This window comes from Cydia fagiglandana, chromosome Z (genome assembly GCF_963556715.1).
Source record: "Cydia fagiglandana chromosome Z, ilCydFagi1.1, whole genome shotgun sequence".
NCBI classification, from domain to species: Eukaryota; Metazoa; Arthropoda; class Insecta; order Lepidoptera; family Tortricidae; genus Cydia; species Cydia fagiglandana.
Window position 1 is genome coordinate 13018625 of NC_085959.1, and position 27337 is coordinate 13045961.

Here is a 27337-nt window from a genome sequence, read left to right on the forward strand (position 1 = left end):
AGAGTTCAATTTATACTAATAATAGGCTCGCAGTTGATACCAAATATTTGTGAATCAAGTACCTGCACAACACCACTTACATCATGTCACTGAAGCGTGTTGAATTAGGTCCTGGTATAAGCCTTTGACGTTTAATACCTACGGCCTTTGGGAACTTTGCGTTTCATATGTAGCAAACGTGGTTACATGTGACTGACGTTACAGGATGGTTACAGGTTACAGGTAGTTCTGTGTGTCAAATCCGGAGATGGATTGATAGGCGCGTAGGGAGCTTAGTTTTCAGGCTGCAATTTCAAGCAGATCCAATGTAATATGTGACCTAGATTGGCAAAAATCAAAGACTAAATTTTAAAAGACTAGGATTCATTGTATTAAAAGTCTGAGCTGTTAGTTAGTTTTGGGGTCGTGAGTCAACAAGACTAGAGTTCATAAACACCGTCCTCAATTTTGAAGGTCCGACTCAAAATTATGAACTTTGAGTCAGACGGATGAACTTATAAAAAGAAATGAGCGTTATTGATAGACTTTGTACTGCTATAAGTAAAGATTTGTCTTCGGGATCTGATATGGCGTGTATTTACTTTGGATTTTATTTATTCTGATACATTTGCCCAGTGTAATACTGCAATTAATTCGAGTGCTTGTCCACAGAACCGGCATCCATGACGGAGGCGCGCAGGCCTGGCGTGATCCGGAGCACACAGGAGTTCATCGAGGCGTCGCCGGCCACTTCGCCCATATCCACTCTATCCGGAGATGACGACTCACCCACCGCTTCTAATACCAGGTAACTCTCAACCGTATATGAGACGCCAAGAGTCGGGCTGATCAGCACGTAAGAGTTAAGGAAAGTGTGGACGACAGCAACGCCACCCGACTCTATCCGGAGATGACATCTCCGACACACACACGGATGTCGCCCTCAGAGGCACGAAGCACACGCCAGCCTAAGCTGCCGGTCGACTTCACTGCGGCCCCGAAACCTGGCCTCGCTCAAACTGTATCACCATTCACCAGGCTAGTGGTCGCGGGATTGGATAATGGTCAGTAGTGATAAAGCTGGCTCACACCAGACACACAGTCGGTCCCAAAAAGACGCGCGAACGACCGCCCCATAAAGGGCGCGACCCGACACAGCCTCCGCAGCTGAAAAGCTGAATAGGCCCCTCACACCCCCCCATTAAGGGGGTGTCGAAAGAATTAAGATACTACTAGATGACATTTAATCTCTCTCTCTCCCTCTACTTTCAACTCTGATAACTCATATCATACCGTAGACGGCTCAATCTCTGATCGAAGATGGCAATCATGAGCCGGGGTGAGCCAAAGCAGGCAAGAACCTGGTGGCCCAATTCCATTCCACCTCGCCCTCCGCATCCTACGCCAGATATTTTTTCTTAACATCAAGTAAAGCTGACTAAGAAAAGTCTGCAGTGATTTTGATAGCCCGCGTATTGCTAGTGTTATTTTAAACGTAAAACTTTTATGAAATTATGACGTTTAAGATAACACTTGCACTGCGTGGGCTATTAAAATCGCTGCAGACTTTTCTTGGTCTAACTCTACGCATCATTATAAACGAATAACAAATAAGAAGACAAATTATATATAGGTTATATAAAACATTAGTACCTATGTACTTGAAACAAATGTCATAACTAAGTATTATCGTATATACTTGTTTACTGCTAAGGGGAGAAAGTAATCCTAATACTCATATTCCCAGATATATTATGATTTACTACTTTCAAATGAAAGTCATTTCAAGTACAGATCATGCTTACAAAATTAAGTCCTATAAATAGAGATGAAGTGAAGTTAGGTGTCTACCTTCATAAAATTTAATGGGTCTGCTATCGTATCAGTATGCTCTCTGTTTCTAACCCTAAACATACATTTTATCTACTTTGCTGAGGATTTATGAACATCACGCGCAACTTAGTAGGCAGTTGGACGTTTTGTTTACCTTTTTCTTCGAGGCGCGGCGCAGTGGACTGACGTGGGGTCAAGAGATTGCTCGTCACCAGTGGAAAATGTTAATTTTCCGCGTTTTATTTTAAGAGAAAGTACATATACATACCTTATAATAGGGACCGTGCGCGTTGGAGGGACTCCCATCTTGTGACCTGCATCGGAAACATATATGCACATGTACATTGCCAAAGCAAGTGCTACCATCTACCGTTCTCGTCGGTACGTTTTCTTGTGCATATTAGGTTGTGCCATCTTGTGGGCTACATCGGAAGCATAAACGACACATTTACGCCTCGCGCCAAAAATCTGACGTCTCCTATGCTGCCACCTATAGTTCATGCACGGGGCCTATACTCTACTTTGAAACCATTTTAAAAATGCACGGTTTACACTCCGACGGCAGAATTTGTCACAGACAGCGTTGTCGTTGAGCTTTATTTACGCCTCGATGAAAATAGGCAGTTTTATCAGTCACGCCGTCTTTAGTAACCAAATTGACGCAGTATTGCATTTTCAATTTGTTGTAGTTGCCTATATTCCTCGTAAAAATCAATAGAAATTGCCAATAATGTCAAACAAACCAATTTACCTTCATTACTTCGTACTCACTTAATCAGTCAAGTTCTGACTTGATGAGTTCCATTGAGGGAATTCATCAAAACTTGATGGGTTCAGGTCCAGACTTTGAAACGCACGAGTACCTAGACAAATCGCGAAACTTAGTCAGGCGGTTACGGCACCATAGTAAATTACTTCAATTGTAAATAATAGGTACAGTCAAGGAATTTAAATTCCGACCCATTTCGTACTTTGTCACAGTGACAACCGTATGAGGTCTCTAGCGGCTTTCATATTGATTGTCACTGTGACAAAGTACGAAATGGGTCGGAATTTAAATTCCTTGACTGTATCTACAGTTAGGGTAGGTAGTTGGGTCTAACAGAGAAACAATCCACTATTTTAAACTATAATAGTGAATTAAAAAAAATTAAGTACATAGTTTAGCACATTAGTCTAAAGTTAATTAATTCCATTGTGTTACCATTACCACAGTTAAGCCATTTCTATTTTAGTTAAATGCATGAAACTGCGTTAGCGTATGCCTATAGACTTACATGTGTACGAATTAAGTACTATACAATACAATTTACATAGTGAAATATAAGTCACAGCAAATATGTTACAATTTTTTTTACATAGTTAATTTTCGTAACACAAATGAATCAATTAAGTTAAGACTAATCAAGTAATTACAGCTTCTTAACTGCGCTTTTTACGTACATTTTTTTTGCAATTCACTCATAAAAGCCGATATGTGCATGAATGATAATAGTCACCGTCTGCCGGAAATATAATTGCATACCGTTTTATTAGACAGGCGTCCGGTTTTTTATCCCATAGCTCAGTACTTAGTCCATCGCTTTCACCTTAGATTTCATCAACTCTCAATAGCCCTTACACCCTGGCGGGTGCTGCCTCTGCGTGCGTCCCATGACACGCGGGTAAGGGCAGCAGCATCCGCTCGGTGTACCCCTTACATTTCATTAAAGTGTCAAAAGGGCCTTTACGTGTTGGCTTCGGCTCCGCGCACGCCTCCCAAAGGTACGGAACACCATTGTTCCGTGATGGGAAAGACATAAAAGTGCAACTGACCACAAGCGGCCACAAAGAAACCCTTTTACTTAATGTCTTTCTTACTAACTATACATATTACCTACTTTCTTGCCATATGATTTTTTCGCATATAAACCGGCCAAAGACGCGTCGGACCACGCATAATTGTGGATGTCATATCTTCACACAATACAAAAAATCTTCACGGCACTTATGACAGTTATGAATGAGTAGTTGGTTATTGAGAAGTATGTAATATTACCATCAACGCACTCTTTGAGTAGTTTATGCACGCTATAGCGTAACAGGTTCTAGTAAAATTTATCACGCTTATTTTGAATGGGAATAAATATTAATAGGTAAAAATCGTTAATTTCGATTCGGTTTGTAATGTACCTACACGCTTCGGATTTTTGATAGCACGGTAAGTGTAGCAATAGCGGTGTTGATATAAAGATTACAGCTTTTATATACTCATAATTTGTTAGTTCCGAAAAGTAATTTTATTTTAAATACTATAAATCGTCGGGTGACAAGCAAAAGTCACTAAGTAGTATCAAAGAATTAAGTAACAATGCACTTTATTACACTTGTAAGTTGTAACACGGTTTATTGTCCAATCATTTCAATGGCGTTACTTAGTGACTTTTGCTTGTCACCCGACGAAATCATTTTCTTTTTAATATTATGGGAACATTATATTCAGTTCAAATGTTTTGGAGCACTTTACTGAATTAATGAATATTAGAAACCTAAACTGAATAAAGGGACGTATAAAGGCTGAAATGATGATGATGATGAAACTGAATAAATATTTTTCATTTTCAGCATATATATCTCAATCTACTATATCTATTTAATGGCGATTATGTCGTCTTCTTATTAAAGTTAGACCAAGAAAAGATTGCGACGATTTAGCAGTACATAGGTACAACTATTATTTTAAACGTCAAACTTTGGAACTTATTAAGAAGGAACTTATGTACTTTTTTTCAGTTATTTTCTTCTGCCATCTAAGGATGTCACTGACTGACAAACAAAAAAAATTACCCTTCCATTGAAAATGGACCAGCCAAAATGTAACGTGAAACATCCAAATTTTTTTTTTCGCGATTTCGGGTTTAGTTTCATAGTAAAAGTTGCTTAGTATAATCCCAAATCCCTGGCTACGGGTATGCATTTTAGCCACCCTGTATGGAACCCGGGAATTTCATAACAAAAGTTAAAAGTAGAAAAAATCAGTACTCGAAAACTACGAAAGATCGGCTAACAAACATGGGGGGGGGGGGGAGGGGCATACATATTCTGATAGCCCACGACGTGAGGCATTTACATACCTAACTAGAGACTGATGACCCCACAGTCAAACTCATTGTTGAGTTTTGCGGTGCTAATAACTATTATGTAAGTATACTATACCTCTGTATATTAACTACATAAATAAATATATAAGTATACAAATCATAATATTATTTAAACTTTTTCAACAAGAGTGAAGCAAGAAATAAACCACTGTACGTTTCAATATGGGTGGGTATCTATCCCTAAACTGAACTAAAATCATAACCTAGTTAAAGAGGTACTAAATAAATTCAACAAGTGTGAAAACCTGCAAACATTGTTCTTGAGTGTATAATAGCGTAGGTAGGCATTATAGTACGACTTGATGTGCAACAAAATTGCAACTCTAGGCACTTGAGTCAAATAGTACACAATAACTACCAACTTACTTATTATACTTGTTAGTAGCGAGTTGCCAATTAGCAGCCAACTCTCACTAAAAATATTGATCATGCTCGACTAGGGACTCATCACGCTTCTTAGTGGACGCTGCAATTTCGTAGGAGTGATACATACTTTAAAGTGCTTTAACGCTGCGCTATCGGATAAACCATTTGTTTGTTTCGCAAGTGCATAGGAACCCGCTTTAAGCGAAAACGGTTCGTTCCGATTTAATTAGTCGAAGTGCATCGCGTGTCGCAACGGTCAAGCGAAAAGTCGGCGTTGACATCTCTTAATACAATAATTAATAGAAGTGTGAACAGTGTATGACAGCCGTTTATCAGTCGCCGGCTAACTACGTAAATACATAGTGTACGTAGGAGTGCATCGTGGCCAGATAAAGGATTTGCAGTATGTTTATGCGTTGGGGAGAGGAGGCGGGCGGGGAGCCGGCAGTGCGCGCGCGAGTTGCCCGCGATGCACGCGTGCCGCCCGCCGCTGCGTAGTATTCCTTGCACCACGAGGGGCACACTATGGCCGAGTGGGCTCTCAGTCGCGAGTGGCCCGATCGGTCCTGCCAGCCTCAGTTCCAGGGCTACGACTACTTCCAGCCCCCGCCGCAGCCGTTCGAGTCGCAAGCGCACGCGTTCGCCCCGATGCAGCACTCCGGCCAGCTGCCGGGCTTCATCGCGCCCGGCATGCTGCCGGCCCAGCCCAGAGGGTAAGTTCTACGTAGGCCTCCCGGTGGCGGTTTCATTCGACACTCCGATTTTCCCGAAGCAAATGAATTTGGAATGAAATTCTGTCATCGTATAGGTACTCAAAAGGTAACTCTGTATAGATATATTATATTTACTATCTCTCTTTTACTCTTAAATGTGAGCCAATTGTTAACAATCATTAATCAATTGTCTTACGGACTTGACGTATAATTATTATTTTTACAAATGTTTGAACAAGCGCTTACTTTAATAAACTAAGTTTTTGCTATTCCATGCATGTACATAGGTATACCTAGGTATTTTGTATTACTTATTTATTCATAATTACTTTTACTTCAGTCATAAAAATATATATATAATAGATTTATAACGACATGTCCCATAAATTATCAGCTCTAAGTATGTACAACAGTGAATTAGCTAGATAAGTAGTCGCTACGGTGTGGCTTAGGTTAGTATGGTGTTTATAATTTAACGGTACCTAACAATACTATTCTAATATTGTTATGAATGTTTACCTGGAGTGTCTCATTACCTATGTTGTTTTTTGTTAACCAAGCGGAGCGTAGGGGCTCAATTCGGATTTTGAAATAGACATCTATTAGATATCTTTTATACATCACCAAGATACGACAACGATATGTTTAAGATCTAACCTGTCAAATTTGACATTTGCGCGATTCTGGAGATACCTACTCTTGAAAGGTTTTTCTCAGGATATGACGTATTGGTTGCCCGAATTGCGCTGCAAAAGAGAACTAGTTGATATCTAAACTATAACGTATCTAGAATGGATCTAGTACATGTCGTCTCTTGTGAATATCTTGAAGTTCGAATACGGCAGATCTTCGTTTCGGCTTAAACACAAATGGTTTCATATACGGACAGGATGGTAAACCATCCTTAACATCCCTAACGGTCGAGTAATGCGAGTAGAGCAGACTCTACAGATCACATTTCTCAACCGATGTTCGTGAAATTTTGTGAGCTGGCTCCATATTTTTATATAATTTTACTGTCAAATTAATTTCTTTTTAGAGATCCAATTCACATCTAATAGATATCTTACGCTATCTAACGTATTGGTTGCCCGAATTGCGCTGCAAAAGAGAACTAGTTGATATCTAAACTATAACGTATCTAGAATGGATCTAGTACATGTCGTCTCTTGTGAATATCTTGAAGTTCGAATACGGCAGATCTTCGTTTCGGCTTAAACACAAATGGTTTCATATACGGACAGGATGGTAAACCATCCTTAACATCCCTAACGGTCGAGTAATGCGAGTAGAGCAGACTCTACAGATCACATTTCTCAACCGATGTTCGTGAAATTTTGTGAGCTGGCTCCATATTTTTATATAATTTTACTGTCAAATTAATTTCTTTTTCGAAATGGCGCCTTGGGAGTTTGTGTGGTTTATTATAGCCATTAGTTATAAATATAAAAGACTAGAGGTAAACTATAGGCTGTGTAGCGCATGTCGTATTAGAAATGCCGTCGAGCAAAGTTAATATGATCACGGTGAGAAATCGGAGTGAGTATAAAACAGGAAGACCATTATGTGCATAGACGCGGCGTCTAGGCGAAACTGGCCTGTGCTTGTTGCCAACTCCCGCTATTACGTATATTTTATCACACACCATTTCGATACAGTTATCAAATATATTAATACAATGGGAATAAATAGCTAAACTTTATTAACTTATCATTATATTTAGTAATAGGTACAAATTACCTAGTTAACAAATTAGGGTACGTACGAGTAGATATATGTAGGTACCTACATATATAGGTAGTATCTCATAGTTATAGATATGCATACGGGTAACCCGTAAGAGTCGAGTAGCCATAACCATAAATTTTAATACCTATTATTTTTATCTCTTCACATCATAAATGTTTACTGACTGATATTTTCGATAACTAATAAAATAATGTAATGTTAGTATTATTACAAATTTTGCTAATTAATGAAACTGAAACATTAAAATATAAGCAATTGTGTCATTAAATATATAATCATACAATTATCTGTTGTCTTGTCATGCTTATTACCTAACTAATACCGGGTGCCCTGTAACAGGAGCAATAAAATAAGCTGTAGGCTTTACTCCTCAAACTGGCCAACATTTGTTTAGCGAGTTTTACAAATAACTTGTTTTGATTTTTAGTACCTACCTTTAAAGTTCTAAGACGATACGTATGATGAATTTTATGTTTAAAGCGTCAATTACAATGATGATAGCGTAAGGTCGCCGTGAGATATATATCCCATCAAAAACATAAATGTAAAAAAGGAGAGCCAAGTTCAATACAAAAATTATGCTTGGCTGTGGGGTTCGCCGCAAAAAGAATGGAGATTTAAATGAGTGCCAAGTTCTATGCAAAATCCAAATATGTATTTATAGGAACAAAATAACATTATAAACAAGTATTAAACTCTATTTCTTTGCTTTATTGGATACCTATAACAATTGCTGTTATTTAAAAAAAAATGTGAGATCTTAAAGTAGGTTAGATTTGACTTGGCCAGTTTTCATTACATCAATCATTTTATAAAGTTATTCAACATATATATTTTGTAATTCTGATAAAAACTGGCCAAGCCAAATCTAACCTACTTTAAGATCTCACATTTTTTTAAATAACAGCAATTGTTATAGGTATCCAATAAAGCAAAGAAATAGAGTTTAATACTTGTTTATAATGTTATTTTGTTCCTATAAATACATATTTGGATTTTGCATAGAACTTGGCACTCATTTAAATCTCCATTCTTTTTGCGGCGAACCCCACAGCCAAGCATAATTTTTGTATTGAACTTGGCTCTCCTTTTTTACATTTATGTTTTTGATGGGATATCAATACTTTTTGTAAAGAAAACTAGGCAGGTATTGAGATTTAATGTTTTTTCTTGTGTTTCCGCTGCATGTTTTTTACTTCTGTTCTTTGTATTAATTATGTGGTGCCACGCGCCGCCAACGACACACCGTGGGCCGGTTGTTTAGCGCGTATTACAGGTTTTTTGTATGGGGACCCCCCCTATTTTTTAACTTTTTTTATTTTTAGATATTTTCTTACGCTTACATACAATTACCGAGCTGGATTCCAAATTTCATCCTTCTAGGTCATCTGGAAGTAGGTTAGGTTTAGGTACTATATGTCAGTCACAATAAAAAAGAAATTTGTATGGGAACCCCCCCTATTTATTAACTTTTTTTTTTTTAGATTTTTTCCTACGCTTACACACAATAACCGAGCTGGATTCCAAATTTCATCCTTCTAGGTCATCTGGAAGTAGGTTAGGTTTAGGTACTTATATGTCAGTCACAATAAAAAATGTTTTTTTTGTATGGGGACCCCCCCTATTTTATAACTTTTTTTAATTTTTAGATTTTTTCCTACGCTTTCACACAATAACTGAGCTGGATTCCAAATTTCATCCTTCTAGGTCATCTGGAAGTAGGTTAGGTTTAGGTACTTATATGTCAGTCACAATAAAAAATGGTTTTTTTTGTATGGGGACCCCCCCTATTTTATAACTTTTTTAATTTTTAGATTTTTTTCCTACGCTTTCACACAATAACTGAGCTGGATTCCAAATTTCATCCTTCTAGGTCATCTGGAAGTAGGTTAGGTTTAGGTACTATAGGTATGTCAGTCAGTCTTAAAATTTACGACTTTTTGACCTTCATATCTTTATAACCGTTTGAGCTAGCTTCATGAAATTTGGGCTTCTAGATGTCCTTATGGATATAATTAAACACACGTAGTTTTATGTGTTTACGTTAAAGATGTTTTGAGTTATAGAAGGGTCAAAAGTGGCACCAAGTGGTTCGTGTAATATTACACTTGGCGCTGGCTAGCCAGTTCCTTTGCTTGAACTTGGCTTGACACGCTGCCGCGTGTCTAGATCGGAGCGGAAGAGGTGCTCACAAATATCTGAACACGGCTCTATTGTTAAGGCGTTAGAACGCGTGTTCAGGTATGGTGAACACCTTGGCCACTCCGATATATCTGATGGCAACTGGACATTGAGGATAATAATTAATTTGTACTAACTAAAAATAGGAAGTCAGACTTCATAATTTTTAAAAGTTTTTAAACAGAAGTTTTATCATTAGATGAGTACAAAATTATGTTTGTAGTGTAGTAATAATAATATTTGCTCGTGTTACAGGGCCCACCCGGTATGCAACTTATGTAGGTATTTAACGAGGCTTCATTTGGTAGATAAGTTAACGACTCATAGCTTGATGGTTATAGATAAGGGTTATGAGTATTAGCCACCTACATGTTGTGAAATGACCGCCCCCCCCCCCTCTTATCTCCAAAAGCACTTTGATCTAAAATTTGGAAAAAAATTAAATAGATGACAGAAAACCTATTAGATGTTTAAGACTATTCACTTACGGTTCAAATAAAAAAATACATTGTTACAAATTGTGTAATGTACCCTTGGAACGCGAGTCCGACTTGGCCGGTTTTTTTGTTCAAGTCACTGCAAAGTTAGCTTGGACGGACTCTATTCTACTATTATTGGGTCAGTTTTGTATTTCCAAACAACAACATACTTCAGGGAACGTAGCCAAGATAAATACCTAATAATAAATAAATCATCGTGAGGAAACCTGCATACTTACATCTGCGAAGAAATTCAAAGGTGTATGTGAAGTCCCCAATCCGCATTGGGCTAGCGTGGGGACTATAGCCCAAGCCCTTTCGCGCTCGAGAGGAGGCCTGTGCCCAGCAGTGGGACGTATATTGGCTGAGATGATGATGATGATGATGAATAAATAAATATTATAGGACAATTTTACACAGATCAATCTAGTCCCACGGTAAGCTCATTAAAAGGCTTGTGTTGTGAGTACTAAACGACGATATATATAATATTATAATTATATATAAATACTTATGTACCTATATACATAGAAAACATCCATAACTCGGGAACAAATATTTGATATAAACACACGAATAAATGCCAGGATATGAACCCGGGACTGTCTGCCATCCGGGAAGACATTTACAAATAGGGATTGTATGTTATGTATCTCTTTTGCGTTGAAAAGTATCTGCTAACTCTAATTGTTCTAGGGTGGCCAAATTAGAAGTATACACCTACACTTTGTTTTTTTAAACTTTAATCGTGACCGTGAATACGTGTACAATAAAAAGTATTTCTTAAAAATATATTATTTAGGGTTGGCAATTACAAATGGAAAATAATGTCTGCCAAATAGCCATCTCTAGCTGCACGGCAGATGTGAACTCTTTTCATCGCGTTTTTCATCATTTTCACACATTTCCAGCGTTATCTCTGTGACTGTGTCCGGGATATTTTGTTTTAACCGTTGAAGGTTTATCGGCATGTTGCCTTAGACACGTACATTCAGATAACCTCACAAAAAAAAACAACGGTTGCACTCCGGGAGTGCCGACAGAAGTGAAAACTCAATGACTAGTCCAAAATGTCTGCAGCACTATGTATAATTGACCCATCATCCTTTTTATCGAAAAACTTTAGTTCCGACATGGCCAGTGAGCTTAAATTTGTAGCGTTAATTGTTTAAGATTCGAATAGAAATTGTAAAGTCACCTTGCAGACCTCGCATCTAAATATATTTGGTCATGATATTCAGAGTTTTATTCACCAGTACTAGAGTTCACTTTTATTAGCGATTTCATCAAGATGTAGCTTTATTGAATTATATTGGAGTGATATAATGTTATGTAAGTGTGAGATCCTCGTATTTCAGCCCGTACAACTGTACCTTGAGCTTTATTGCTTAATATAAAAGTCCAGTTTTAAATAATTGACCTGATTATGATACGTTATGACTAAAGTTCTTTGGTGAATAACATTGTCCGACTGTCCGTCACACATAACGTCAGCGCGTTACGCGTTAGGTAGGTACGCTGTCTCGAGTTTATCATTTTTTCCCCACCTCAAAAAGTGCTCAGCGCCGCTAAAGAAGTTTTCACTTCAAAAATCAGGAGCAGTTAAATCTGGGGATCTTGGTGGCCAATCAATATGAATGTCATGTCTTTCAATCAATATTCAAGGGAAAAACGATCTTTAACAATTTTGCCGTTAAAGTAAAATTTGCCGCCAATACAAAATAGCGGCAAAAAGTTGTACTTTTAAAGACATATCTCTTTTTGTTAAGTTACCTACTTAGCGAATGGTAGATACTTTTGACGCTAGTCTGATCCGCTACTTTTGATTATGACTGAACGGTTGTTATCTTAACTAGGCCCCCAGACTCAACATAAAGGTGGCGTTTAAAAACCAAAGTTAAATTGTTGACCGGTTTTTGTAAGAAATTATTAATTAAAGATAATATATTATTGTGCTTGCCCTTATTTTTATCTAATTATTATAATGGGCCCGATTCGGATTTTGAAATAGACATATATTAGATATCTTTTAGATATCACCAAGATTCGATAACGATATGTTTAAGATCTAACCTGTCAAATTTGCGCGATTCTGGAGATACTCTTGAACGATTTCCACAGGATATGACTTAGAGCTCCAATCTAATAGATATCTTACTCTAACGTATAAGTGACACTGGTTGCCCGAATTGCGCTGCAAAAGAGAACTAGTTGATATCTAAACTATAACGTATCTAGAATGGATCTAGTACATGTCGTCTCTTGTGAATATCTTGAAGTTCGAATACGGGCAAATGTTCAAATCACAACCGAAAATGATAGATATCATTTGATTGATTAGCTTAACTACTTAGCACTTTCCATTTATCCGTAATAAATATTGATACTAGGAGGCGTATTCAAATAAAAAAAATATGATACTAAATTTTAGTATCATGTTTTATACCAGTGCGACCCTCAAAAGATTTTAATGACTGGCTGGCATGCAACTTCTTTAAGTAATACCTTGTTTTACAGTATATAACAAAGTGACAATTAAAGTATATCTACGCGATTAAGGGCCAGTTGCACCAACCACGTTTAACAGACTGAGCGACGTCACGCAGCAGAGGACTATGAAACTTGACATACAATAATAAATAGGGAACGCTTCAACAGTCACAGACGGTTTGGGTCCACCGACCCGTAGTCCCGTAAAGTAAATAATAAATTAGTCGTTTATTTGCGTTTTTATCATCATACTCGCACATACCTTATACAATCCACCACTAGCTATCAAAAGTGTGAGGGGGAGGGGCGGTATCATATTTTGAATCCAAATATGCCTCCATATAGTTTAGGCGCAGAGAGAGCCTACCGCGAACATCGATGTTCGCAAATTGCAAGCATCTTTGTTGTGACTCTAATTAGGTACGGCTCAATTGGAGTAAAAGAGAAAGATGCCCACAATTTGCGAACTTCGGTGTTCGCGGTAGGCCCTCAGAGCGGCTGTCGCGTGAACAAACAACAGGCGTGGGTCGGCGAAATTAATGAATTCTGACTAACGCTTCAATCCACCCCGTGTGATTGCCACACAAGTTCCGGATTGTTGAAATTGCAATGTGCAATCCTACTTATCCTACTAAGTACTAGTGCCTACTATAGGTAACTATGAAAGTTTTTATGTTTAAATGTTTAGAAATATAGAGTAGGTACCTACTTGTAGACAAATGTTGCTGCAGGTAATTTAGGTATAGCAAGTTTGGTTACTTATTAATCCAAAAAAACGATTTAAACAATAAATATGTACAAAATATAGCCTATATTTAAAATGTGTCTACCAATAGTTTATTACTTAGGTAGGTACACTTCTTTTATTACGACATGGTAGGAAGTTATTTCTATAAAACTATAAATCTCAAAAACGCCGCGCGAAACTTACGACCCAAGGTTTGGTGATCGCACGGATATTGACAACATCAATCTATGTTGAAAAAATCATTGCTCTAGCATCAAAACCCACTGAGGAAACAGTCGAGTACGTTTGTATGGAGAAATGACCACTCCTGTTGGCTCTTAAGTACAGTAAATAGTAGTTGACATAAACATATAATAGCTCAAGAAAGACAAAAAAGACAAAGACATAAGGACAAGAAAGGCCGACCCCAAGTAAATGGGAAAAGGTCAAGGAGGAAGAAGAAGAAGATAAACATATAATAGCTTTTGTAACAGAAATGCCGCTCGTTACCAAACGACTCGGTGTCGGATATCGTTTACTACTAATGCAGTTTTGTTCTTGATATATAAAGTTAAGTACATACATTGTTACAAGAGGAATAAAGATTACCTTGGATACACCTACATGATATCTATTTCAAGTTTCCAATAAACCTGTTGCTGTAAATTCACAGCTTTGACAATACCTTATTAAAAGCTTCTACACATTTGTCTATGCTATACAATTTGTTTACTCACTTAATTGAATTGGCTCGAGCTGCGTTACGAATTCTAGAAAGTTAGTCTTACTTTGTAACCTAGAAATGTGATAAAATTTATCGACCCAGGCTAATCCCGGCATGTAGCAACAGTCTTGTTCTGCGTACTTGTATCACGACCCTACAATTGACTGGCAGTGGTATAAATCCCTACAGCGAAATCAAAACCGATTTTCTAAATAAGTACATATGTCGTATGGCTCTCTATCGCTCTTGTATTTTTATTAATAACGATAAATAATATTAATTCAGCCTATATACCTTATACCTCCCACTGCTGGGCACAGGCCTCCTCTCATCCGCGCGAGAGGGGTTTTATGACATATATTACTACATTAGATATACATAATATATGTCACTTAAATAGATTTTGGGCAAAAAGGAAAAAACACGCACTTTTAAAGGGTGAATATATGTAGAGAAAGAAACTGTCCAAACTCTTATTAATTAAATTAAATTTACTTTCTAGTTTGTTCTCGATTAATCAATGTGGAATGGGTATTAACCTTGTTTTCAAGACGAACCACATAAAAGCCAATATTTTCCAGATACAAGTAATCCGCATAACATTTAGTTTTGGATTTATACCCCATCTCTCTTGATGCTACGCCTTAATTGCTTTTCATGCCTTGTCAATATAATTAGGTGCATTCAACTTGAAACAAAATTGCTGTAAAAGCAATAACTAAAATGTATTCAAGCCAAGGCTAAATGGGTTACTAATTTGTGTGTTTATCACAGATATTTGTTGCTGAGTTATTGATATTTAAATTTTTATCTACGTCTATCTATTAAGTATATACCTACTCTACATGTTGTTTTTTTCAAACTTACTAAATCGTTACTTATATTACTTAAATCGTTAACTTCAGAGAACTTAGTACATTTAAGGAAACTGAATGGCATAGTAATTTTTAGGGTTTATTATTTTTCGTAAAAAGTAATTAATAGTGTATAAACTCATAGTAAACTAATCATTTTGTAAACCGGCCTTAAGGCAAGTGTACACGCTCGTAGGGGATCAGATAAAAATAAATCATTGATTATCACTATAATTGCTTAATTTAAGCTCAGAAAACCTTTGAAATTAACGGACTTTGAAAAAACACCGTTTAAATATGGTCCTCTAGTAGGTACCCACAAGCCTTATTGAGCTAAGGCTAGGTCGAAATGGGTAAGATTGTCCCACAATAATATTTATATATTTATTTATCTATCAAAAAACAGGAATAGATAAATGCTCCGGAAATGCACGTAGATTTCCCGGGGACATAAACCGTTTGATGGAATTGCGTTGAATAAAACAGCAGCAAATGCAGGTGGTAAACAATCAGTTTGATTAATAAAACTGCCAAGCGCGAGACGGATTCTCGCCCTTAATGTTCCGTACAACTTCTACTCACGTTAGATAAGAATAACGAACGGTCATTTTTGGACCATTAGCCATATTGTGCGAGGTGCTTAGGTAGGCCTGAACAACTTTTTCTATGGGACAAACCCCGAAATCCCAAAAAAAATTTGGCCTTCCCATAGAAAACGTCGACATCCGTTTGGACAAAACGTATGAAACGGCCATAAAAGTTGTTCAGTACTACCTAATCACCTCGCACAATATGGCGGTCCAAAAATTACCCTATATAAACTTATTTATTGGTCAACACAACACTAATTTACTGTTATCCGACTATATTTTAGCAGTTTATATCGGTGCTTATTTGATGTCTAACCCTTTTAAGTATTGCGATACAGCGGGGAAATGCTGCCAGCATCTACGGCACCATTCCGCAGGATAGTTTGTAATTATTTATTTTTAGAGTAGTTTTATTTATTTTTAGATTTAGTTTTTAAGTTTTGTAGGTTAGTTATTTAATTATGTTTTAAGTATCATTTTCATTAACAATTATGTGTATTAAATTTGATATTTACCCTTTTATTCATTAAACTTTAAGGGCCTTTTGTTAAATTAATTATATCCCTTTCTTACAAATAAGTCAAAATGACATTGCATGTGACAGTCTATATAAGTACAGGCCTGTAGCGCGTTAATGAATATTATATCTCCTTAAGTGTTTAAGTTTTTATGGTCTTCGTTACAAAGGCTACAGGCCTACAGGTTTACCCGTAGGTATGTACCTACCTACATATTTTTTTTGCTGAAGCGATTAGCTTTGTTTTGGCAGGTGAAATGTCGATGGAAGGCTCGCGCTTTTGCTGCGTCGCGAAATAAATATGCACCTCGCACGGTCTGTGGCACCTTGCGTTCCTGTTCTATTTCATATGTTACTAATGTTACTCGTTTTATTAGGTACCTACCTTTCTTAACCTTTTTAAATACATCTGAATAAATTATCTCCTACCTATACTTTATTATCATTAATTATTAAAAATTAACAGGACTATTGTTTAAATAAGTTTAACTTATAAGTCTAAATATCAACCAGTTTCCGTACGAATAACTACTCGTACTACTTTGTTGTTCATTTATCTCCACATATGTATCCTTGGAACTAAAAAACTGGCCCGCTGTAATACATACGTAAGTATTTTTTTTACTTTTTATTTAAATATTTCTTTTAACCCATTAAAGACGGTTTGATTTTACATCTTGGATTTCTATAATTTTTTGGTATACTTACTTATTGTTCCCGAGTTAAGTTCAAGTAAATTAAAGCTTCGATAAAAAAATTTATTTTCATTTTTCAACTAAAATTAATTTAATTTTAATTTATTTAGTCTATACCTACTTAATTTTAATAATAGTTTGTATAAGTTTTGTTATTGAATAAATTTTTTACTTACTAAAATTTGAACGCTAATACTAATTGGGTAAACTACTGGAACCGGTGACCGTAAACTTATGATGAAATCGTTAAAATGAAATTTTAAGTCCGAATATATTACACACTCATATCATAAAAATTAGAACAGACTTTGATTTTTTTGCCATGGCGTTTATAGAATTTTCATAGTTCATGTATGGTTTTTATAATAATAGCCCTTTGTAACAGTATATGACGATAGTAGGTAGGTACCTTAGACTGGTCATATTTTTCATAAAATCGATTTCGACTGGCAAAGCATATTACTTTTTGGCAACCGGGTTTTTTAACCTAATTAGACCCCGCTGAATCCGAATTTGCCGGTTGCTTGATCGAATTCTTGACCGGAAGTGAGATATTTGACATTAAAGGTCCCTTTTTTTCGTTTTTCATAAATAACTCTTAAACGGTGGCGCATAGCAAAAAATGTTCTATTACATAAGTAATCTGCATAAAATTACCTACAAGAAACATTCAGTACAATTTTTCGCTAGGATCAATATTCAAAGAGATTTCAACGCGGGAAATTTAACTATAATCACTTCTAAGGTCCCGTTTTTTAGGTTTTCGTAAATAACTCATAAACGGTGGCCAATATCAAAAAATGTTGTTAGACTTTAATAATCTACACAAAATTTTGAATAAAAAAGCTTTAGTACACTTTTCGCAGGGATCAATATTTAAAAAGATAATAAAGAGGGAAAGTTAATTATAATAAATACTAAGGTTCCTTGTTTTTATTTTTTCGTTAATAATTTGAAGAGTATGACTCATAGCAAAAAAAAATCTTATACATAAGTAATAAACGTAAAATTTTGTACAATAAACATTTAGAACACTTTTCGCTAGGATCAATATTTAAAAAGACAAAGCAGCGGGTAAGGTCATTATAATCAATTTTAAAGTCCCTTTTTAGTTTTGTGTAAATAACTCGTAAACGGTGTCCCATAGCAAAATAGGTTTTTAATAACAAATTATCTACATAAAGTTTCGTCCAAAAAACATCTAGAACACTTTTCTCTAGGATCAATATTTCAAGCGATATTAAAGGAAGAAAGTTAATAACAATCAGTTCACAGGTCACTTTTTTTTAGAGTTTCGTAAATAACTTGTAAAAGGTGGCCCGTTGCAAAACAATATTCTACATAAATACTAAACATAAAATTGTCCACAAAAAAGGTTCTGTACACTTTTTCGCTACGATCAATATTCAAAGAGGTATTAAAGGGGGTAAGTTAATTATAATCAATTTTCAGGTCCCTATTTTTAGGTTTTCGTAAATGACTCGTAAAATAAGGCTCATAGCAAAATAAGTTCTTAATGTTCTTGTAAATAAATAATCGATATAAAATTTTCTACGAAAAACATATGGAACACTTTTCTCTTTTTAGGGTTCCGTACCTCAAAATGAAAATAAACCGGCTAAGCGCGAGTCGGACTCGCGTTGCAAGGGTTCCGTACATTACCCAATTTTTAACAATGTATTTTGTATATGTGAAACGCGAGTGATTGCCTTTAAAAAACCTGTCAGGATCGGTTCAAAAACGAAGTAATGCCCGACTCGCGCTTGACTGCATAATTCTAATAGGTTTTCCTGTCATCTATAGAGGTTCTATTTTGTATATTTTTTCAAAATTTTAGACCCAATAGTTTCGGAGATAAAGCCCCTCCCCCCAAAATAAAACATTAAAATACAAAAAATTACCATCGGGGGGATGGTCTGGCCTTTATCTCCGAAACTACTGGGTCTACATTTTTAAAATAAAATAAAATAAAATAGTTCTTTACCTATATAGACGAAAACCTAAAAATAGGGACCTGGAAATTGAATATAATTAACTTACCCCCTTTAATACCTCTTTAAATATTGATCGTAGCGAAAAAGTGTACAGAACCTTTTTTGTGGACAATTTTATGTTTAGTATTTATGTAGAATATTGTTTTGCAACGGGCCACCGTTTACAAGTTATTTACGAAACTCTAAAAAAAAGTGACTTGTGAACTGATTGTAATTAACTTTCTTCCTTTAATATCGCTTGAAATATTGATCCTAGAGAAAAGTGTCCTGGATGTTTTTGGAGGAAATTTTATGTAGATAATTTGTTCTTAAAAACCTATTTTGCTATGGGACACCGTTTACGAGTTATTTACACAAAACTAAAAAGGGACTTTAAAATTGATTATAATCAACTTACCCGCTGCTTTGTCTTTTTAAATATTGATCCTAGCGAAAAGTGTTCTAAATATTTCTTGTAGGAAATTTTACGTTTATTATTTATGTATAAGACTTTTTTTGATATGAGTCATACTTTTCAAATTATTAACGAAAAAATAAAAACAAGGAACCTTAGAATTTATTATAATTAACTTTCCCTCTTTATTATCTTTTTTAATATTGATCCCTGCGAAAAGTGTACTAAAGCTTTTTTATTTAAAATTTTGTGTAGATTATTAAAGTCTAACAACATTTTTTGATATTGGCCACCGTTTATGAGTTATTTACGAAAACCTAAAAAACGGGACCTTAGAAGTGATTATAGTTAAATTTCCCGCGTTGAAATCTCTTTGAATATTGATCCTAGCGAAAAATTGTACTGAATCTTTCTTATAGCCAATTTTATGTAGATTACTTATGTTGTAAAATATGGGACTACTACGGGAATAACATTGAAAATACGTGCTTACAAAACTATCTGTATTAAAGGAATGAACATCGCAAATAGACACATGTCAATGCAAGACTTATCATAACCTACATGCAGTATGCATACAACACACCCTCACACTTATTTTTAAGTAGGTATACTGCATCCTAGAGCTATAACTACTTAAACATTAATAAACAGAACCTTATAATCTTCATAGAAATATAACACAACAGTTTTAATCAATTTCCGGCATAGGGAAGTATCTAACGGGTTTTAAGGGCCTACCATAACTACTAGTACCCGCTTGAGCTCTCGGCAACGGTAGCGCTTGTTGAGCAGCGGCCGGCTCGGGCCCGTGCTCATGCGCGGCCGCGACACTCGCGCCTGCGGAAGCCGCGACGACTGGACCAGACACCTCACCACCAGACGTATCCCAATCAGGCCACACCAACCGAGTACCAGTACGATTATTGTGACCACTGTGCTTAATTTGGTCAACATGTTTTTTGACTAGCGTACCATCCGCCCTTTCCACCATGTAATTCCTAGAGCCTACTACCTCTTTAACTGTACCCTTTACCCGCCTATCCGGATTGGCCTGCTCACGCATGTGCACTAGGTCCCCAACTTGAAATTGACGTTCGCGACCCCCAGCCGCTTGAACTTGCCGCTCCTGCGCGCGTTGCACAGTACGCTCACGCTCCTCCCCCCCACGAAGTAAATCTAATCGGCAGCGCAGCCTGCGTTTTTGAAGCAACAGCGCAGGTGAATCGCCCGTCGTGCCATGGATTGCGTTCCTGTAGGACATCAGGTATGCTTGCAAGGCTAAGTCGATATCGACTCCCTCTCGCTTTGCTTTCTTGATTGCTTTTTTACAGAGCTTCACGGCGTTTTCGGCAGCACCGTTGGACGCGGGATGGTATGTCGGTGTAAGTATTTTTTCAATGCCGTTTGATTGCAAGAATTGATCATATTCTGCGCTACAAAATTGAGGGCCATTATCTGAAACAATCGACCTAGGCAAACCAAATCTAGAAAAAGTTTCACACAAAACCTTAATTACCGATGACGCAGTTGTCCTTGACATTCGAAAAATCTCGATCCATTTTGTCGTCGAGTCTACAATAACAAAAAAAGATTCGTTTTCAATAGGGCCTAAAAAATCAACATGTAAACGCGTCCAAGGTTCTGTAATATACGGCCACGGCTTGGGTGGCGCCCTCGGCGGCGCGCTGCTCTCGGCCACGCACGCGGCGCACTCGCGGCACACGCGCTCCACGTCCGCGTCGATGCTGGGCCACCACACGTAGCTGCGGGCCGTGCTCTTCATTTTAACCATGCCGACATGGCCAACATGTAGCTCTTGTAGAATCTTCTTTTGAAAAACAGTTGGTACTATCACCCTGTACCCCCATAGTATACACCCGGCCTCCATATACAGCTCGTTTCTGCGGGTGTAATATGGCTTAAGATTCTCATCATCACAGTAAGTCGGCCAACCCGAAGCAATATTGAAATTGAAAATATTTATTTCAGATTTGCATCCATATTTGTTAGTATAACTTAGGAACTAATGTTAATTTTTACACCTAGTATATGTACATACATTAAACTATAACCTAATCTATTTTCTAAATTTAAGAAAGCCTATAACTTGGCGAATCCAATGCGCCAGTATAGGATTCTCAGGCCTTTCTGCAATGACATCCAGAATGCTGTTGGTACTGCTCCTAAGCCGACCCATCATCGAGACGATTCTCTTTCGCATAACCGCATGGAAATCGTCTGTATGGGCCTCGGCGAACATGCGCGATGCGCTACACCATGTGGGCAGCCCCAACAACATTCTGAGTGCATTATTATATTGCACGCGCAGGGCATTTAAGGCTTTTTTCGTATACTTCACCCACAGGCTGCTCGAGTAAAATGATTGATTGAAAGCTTTAAAAAGCACAATTTTTACCTCTCTTGAGCATCGAGCAAACCTGCGGGCGAGCATGTTAGACCTTACAGCCAATGCCCTGCGCTCCCGCTCTATATCTAGGTCATCATTAAGGTCTTGCGTTATGATATGCCCTAGATATTTCACTTTATCCACAACAGACAGTGTGGTTCCATGCAGTACAACCGGGGGTACAGAGCTTGGCGTGTAACTACCAGCCTTGAACATTAGCACCTGACTTTTCTTTGGGTTGTACTGCAATCCATGTGTCTCCGCATACGTCTCACAAACCGCAAGCAGTTTCCTAAGGGCACTGATAGACGGACTGAGCAGCACCATATCGTCTGCATAACTAAGATTATTGGCACAAACACCATGTATATAGCAGCCTGTATATGTGCTACTCAGTTCGTCTATCAGTTTATTTACATAGAGGTTAAAAAGCTTAGGAGACGTAAGCCCTCCTTGCCTCACACCACACTCAAGCTTATACTCTGTAGACATACTATCCGCCCATCTCACCTGGTTCAGTTGATTTTGGTACCAGTATCTCAGTATATTTGTGTATACCACCGGTGTGCCTGTCTCCTTTAGCTTTTGCCACAAAATGTCATAATTGACGCGATCAAATGCTTTTGACAAATCGAGGAAACAGGCAAATACTGGAGTCTTCCTTTCCGTATAATACCCGACCGTGTGCTTTAGACACAGAATAGCACTTTCGGTGGATAGCCCAGCTCGAAAACCGAACTGCGCATCCTGTATTTTCAGGTACTTATTAAGAACTGTGTCCAGCAGACCGTCGAGTATTTTTGCAGCGGTTGTTGCAAGCGAGATGGGCCGATAGTTGTCTTTATCAGAGAGGTCTCCAGTTCTGTTTTTGGTAACAGGCACAACAATCGTCCTCATCAAAGCTGCAGGTAAATAAGAATGGCTCAAACACAAACTGTATAGCATTGCAAGTACACGCGGCAAGTGCACACCTGCATTTTTAAAGTGCTCAATGCTTAGGCCGTCATGACCTGGGGACTTACCTCTTTGCATTTTATTTATCAATATAAAAATATCTTTAGCCGAAACGGTAGTCCCCTCCCCGACGACCTCCGCATCACGCACCACATCAGTTCTACGTCGCGTTTCCAGCATAGATTTGACCCTGAAATGGTCTTTAAACAGCTCCGCGATTTCAGTTGATCCATTCTTACCACCCACATTTCCCGGTAGACCAGGCCTCACGTTCAGGTTTTGAGTTTGCTTCCAGAACTGCCTAAAATTACCTTCTTTGTGGGCCAAGGCCAGTTTATCCATTTTAAGTTGTTCTTGCCTGTCTTGGCACCACTTTAGCCTATATTTAAACTTTTTCCTACTTTCTACCATATCATTATATGACCTACCTTGCCTTGGCTTACCCGCTGATACCCACAGCTGAAAGTGAAGCCTCGCCTCCTTATGCGACTGAGCTACATATTTATTCCACCCAGTCACATAGCCACCTGGTCTACATTTAGTACGTGTATATGTGGAGACCGCGGCATCAGAAAGACAATTTATTATTTTACTATATAACATATCAATCACTAGAAGGTGCTCTCTATTATCACAAGCCTTGTCACCGCATTCACGCAATTGGTGAGGAAAATCCACATCTTTCAGGCTGTTATGACAAAGCTTGTGATATTCCACCACTTGTTCCTGCGTTCTGACCCCCCACTTTACTCTGTTATCTACATTGACAGATGTGTAATGAACCGGTTTTAACATATCCAAACAACAGTCAACAAGCATCGGAAAATGGTCAGACCAATATACATCATACATAACAGAAATGTTACTTATCGTGTTCCACGCACAATTTGTTACTAGACAGTGGTCTAACCACCTCCTACACCCATGTACCTCACTTATGTATGTATAAGTATCGGAATTTAGTCCTAGTTTTTCGACATCAGCACATTGCCATAGCTGCTCTTCACAAAAATCCATCATTTCTTTATAAAATAACTCATTTGTGTGAGCATTGAAATCACCTAATACGTAAGCCGCTTGCACATCATTATTGTCTTCTATGACCGCTGATAACGCACTGAGACACTCGGTAAACAAAGGCAGGTTTTCCTGTGAGTTAGTAGGCATGTACACAGTCATTACCATGAAAACGTTGTACCCGGTTGATATTTTTATAGCCGCTATTCTATCACTATCACAGTTTACAACTGATATTGATTGGAAAGCACTTTTACGCCATAAGATACCTACTCCACCGTACGGTCTCCCTTTGATCATACCCGTTGATATATCCACCGCCGACTTGCCCGTCCATCCAAAATCAGCATCCACCGTCCCCAGGAGTGGGATCTCAAACGGCATGAGCCATGTTTCTTGAACCACTAAAATGTCGGCATGCTGACACAGCAATCTTATACCATCAATTGCCCTCTTAAAGGACCTGCAGTTATAGGTAATTATTTTACAATTTCCTTCCATTTCCAATATTTATATTCACCTGGCTACTCGTTTGCTCGATTAATCGATTGCTCTGGCTTTTTTCCACATTCGCTTTACTTATATTTGCAAACGTAATAAATCGCCTGAACCGAATCCCACTCGGCCATAAACTATCATTGAGGTATATTTCCAATTTTGATTGGTTTACATAAATTTTGTATGAATTATACCCTTTGTCCTTTTTCATTGCAATTTTCCATAAGACCACCTTCTCTCGAGTTTTATTATAAATGTAATCAGTAATATCGACCTCTGTCACATCCCTATGCACATTTGAAATTAAGACCGGCACCTTAGTTTCCGCCGCTTTAAATTTCGCGTCGGCGGCCAGACTCGCTTTGCCCATATTGCCAACAAACAAACTTTTCTTCTTAGGTTTACGAGGTCCCTGTGTTTGCCATTGACCCTCATCCGTCTTGCCTTTCGAATCAACAGGCTGTTTTAAAATGTCAGAATAAGATTTATTTTCCGCGTCATGTGTCTCTAACGGCATAAATTCTTCCCTTTGTTTATCTGTAACTAAGCAATATTCATTGCCAAGGTCAGCTGCGTCCCCGCTAACTAGAGTGCTTTGTTCCTTATCAGTAACCTGTTCCGACGTCCGCGGTGGTTCGCACATAGGTGGGAGTGCGACGGAAGGTATGTTGTCCGCACCATGCGTGTGAGAAGGCGCGCGGGATGGGTCGGTGACCTCAGTGGTATTTCGCTCGGACAATGCACTCGCTTCGTTATTAAAAGTCATGCCATACGGCCCACTATCATACAAGTATGCACCTCGTTTATTATTTACAAATGTTGCCGGGGTTGTGGTCAAGGTATTATTTGTAATGCTACAAGTTTGCAATTCGTTTTTTAACGTCTTAAACTCTTCCTTCGTGGTATATGTCTCCTTGATCTCCCGTACTTGCGACTGCAATAATAATAAGTCCTTTAATAATCTTGTCACATCCACATGATCGAAACTGATCGGAGGAAGTTTATGCAGATCCTTTGCTACGAACACTGGGATATTTTCGGGGTCCGTGTTTGCAAACAGGTTTAGCATATCTTCCAAGTCACGTTGAGCTTTGTTGTTTCTTCTAGATACCAATCTTCCACTATTTGATATTGCATCAAACAGTAGCTTTTTTGCCTCATCGATGGCCTCTTCCGAAAAACCTGTTTTACATATTCGTATTAAGCTTTCGTTATCCATCACCTCTAGCTTGTTTTGCATAAAAGCTAACACCTCGTTAATAACAATATTGCACTTCGCGCACTTCACAATCGTTGAGCCCGCCATATTGTACACACGCTCGCACTTCACAGCGTTCGCGCGACGACTCAATATACATTTTAACTTTTACCAGAATGGAGTCTTTGTCTGTGGCTTTTTTAATATCCGTGCTTGTTATAGGTAAAAAGTTTTGCACGTAATTAAGATAAGTCACCTCCGACCGTACTGCTCTATCGGGTCCGGTTATCAATCGCGACAAGGCGTCCGCTCCATTCTCTTCACTCCGAACATACTCTATGTCAAAATTATACCCAGACATGATCACCGCCCATCTCTGTAGTCGACTCGCAGCCATAGCAGGTATTCCGGCTTTGTCTCCAAAAATGGTTACCAGGGGTTTGTGATCCGTCTTCAAGAGAAATTTCCTTCCATATAAATACTGGTGAAATTTTTGAACACCATATATAATCGCAAGTGCCTCTTTCTCAATCTGCGAGTAGTGTCTCTCTGCTGAACTTAGCACTCGACTCGCATAGGCGACAGGCCGCTCGCCGGCGGGCAGGCGGTGCGCGATCACGGCGGCCACGCCCGTGCTGCTCGCGTCCGTCGTCAGCACCAGCGGCAGCTCGCTCGAGTAGTGCGCCAGCACCTCACTCGACTGCAACATCTTTTTTATTTTCTCAAATGCGGCCTGACACTCTTTACTCCAAACAAACTTGACATCTTTTTTGAGTAATTCATACATCGGAGATAATATTGTGCTCAAGTTTTTAACAAATTTTGCGTAGTACATTATCATTCCCAGAAATGATCGCAACTCTGAAACATTCTGTGGACTACACATTTTATTGATAATTTCTACTTTACTTGAGCATGCTGATACTCCATCTCTCGAAATTACAAACCCTAAATAGGTGACCGACTCTGCGAAAAAAGTACACTTCTCTTTCTTTATTTTCAGACCGTACTTTAGTAATCTATCAAAAACCTGACAAAGTATTTTTAAATGTTCGTCGTCATTTTTTGCCGTTATGATCACATCATCTAGATAGACTCCGACCGAGGGTAAGTCAGCAAACATTTGTTCAAGTTTACGTTGGAAGATGCCAGGACTCGACGCGAGCCCGTAGACGAGGCGATTATACTGAAATAGGCCTTTATGGGTATTAATTGTGGTAAATTTCTTGGTATCATCCAACGGAAACTGCGCATAAGCCTGACTTAGATCGATTTTAGAAAACTTGTCCCCGCCATTTAATTTTACCAACAAATCGTCTATCCTATAGTTCGTTTTTTTCAGCATTAGAAAGAACTCTGCAGAAGCAAGCGTGCAGTTTTTATCAGGCTCGTTAATTGTTAATAATTATTGAATTATCTAATGTAGCATGGTCAATACATATAATTTACTTCAAATTGTTACCACTAAAAGTGCCAGATTTAGAACCAGAAGCGAACTTCTGCGAAGTTCTTTCTAATGCTAAAAAAAACGGACTATAGGCAGAGGATACCTATCTATTTCTAGCCATTTGTTGAGCGTAAGTTTATAGTCAGCACAGATACGGATCGAGCCGTCCGATTTGACTACTGGTACAATTGGTGTGGCCCAATCCGAACACTCGACCGGGGTTATGATGCCGTCACTCACCAGCTGGTCCAGCGCGCGGTCGACCGGTTCGCGCAAGGCAAACGCCAGAGGGCGTGCGCGCAAGAACACGGGCGTCGCACCGTCTCGCAGCCGAAAGCTCACCGGCTCACCCGTGTAGCACCCCAACCCGTCTTCAAAAACCTGCGCG

The 27337-nt window shown here is 38.2% G+C and overlaps 1 protein-coding gene across 2 annotated transcripts in view; it reads left to right on the forward strand.

Annotated features, from left to right (window-relative positions):
• The first annotated feature begins 654 nt into the window (after positions 1 to 654).
• LOC134678671 (neuronal PAS domain-containing protein 2-like) overlaps positions 655 to 27337 on the forward strand; it is a 69533-nt gene continuing 42850 nt past the window's right edge. Inside the window, exon 1 of one of the 2 annotated variants that reach the window (XM_063537318.1) lies at positions 655 to 787. In XM_063537318.1, the coding sequence (XP_063393388.1) occupies positions 663 to 787 (125 nt within the window). In that variant the 5' untranslated portion in view covers positions 655 to 662. Of the gene's footprint in view, positions 788 to 5474; positions 6032 to 27337 lie in introns of those variants that run through there. The other variant, XM_063537317.1, reaches the window with a different exon arrangement.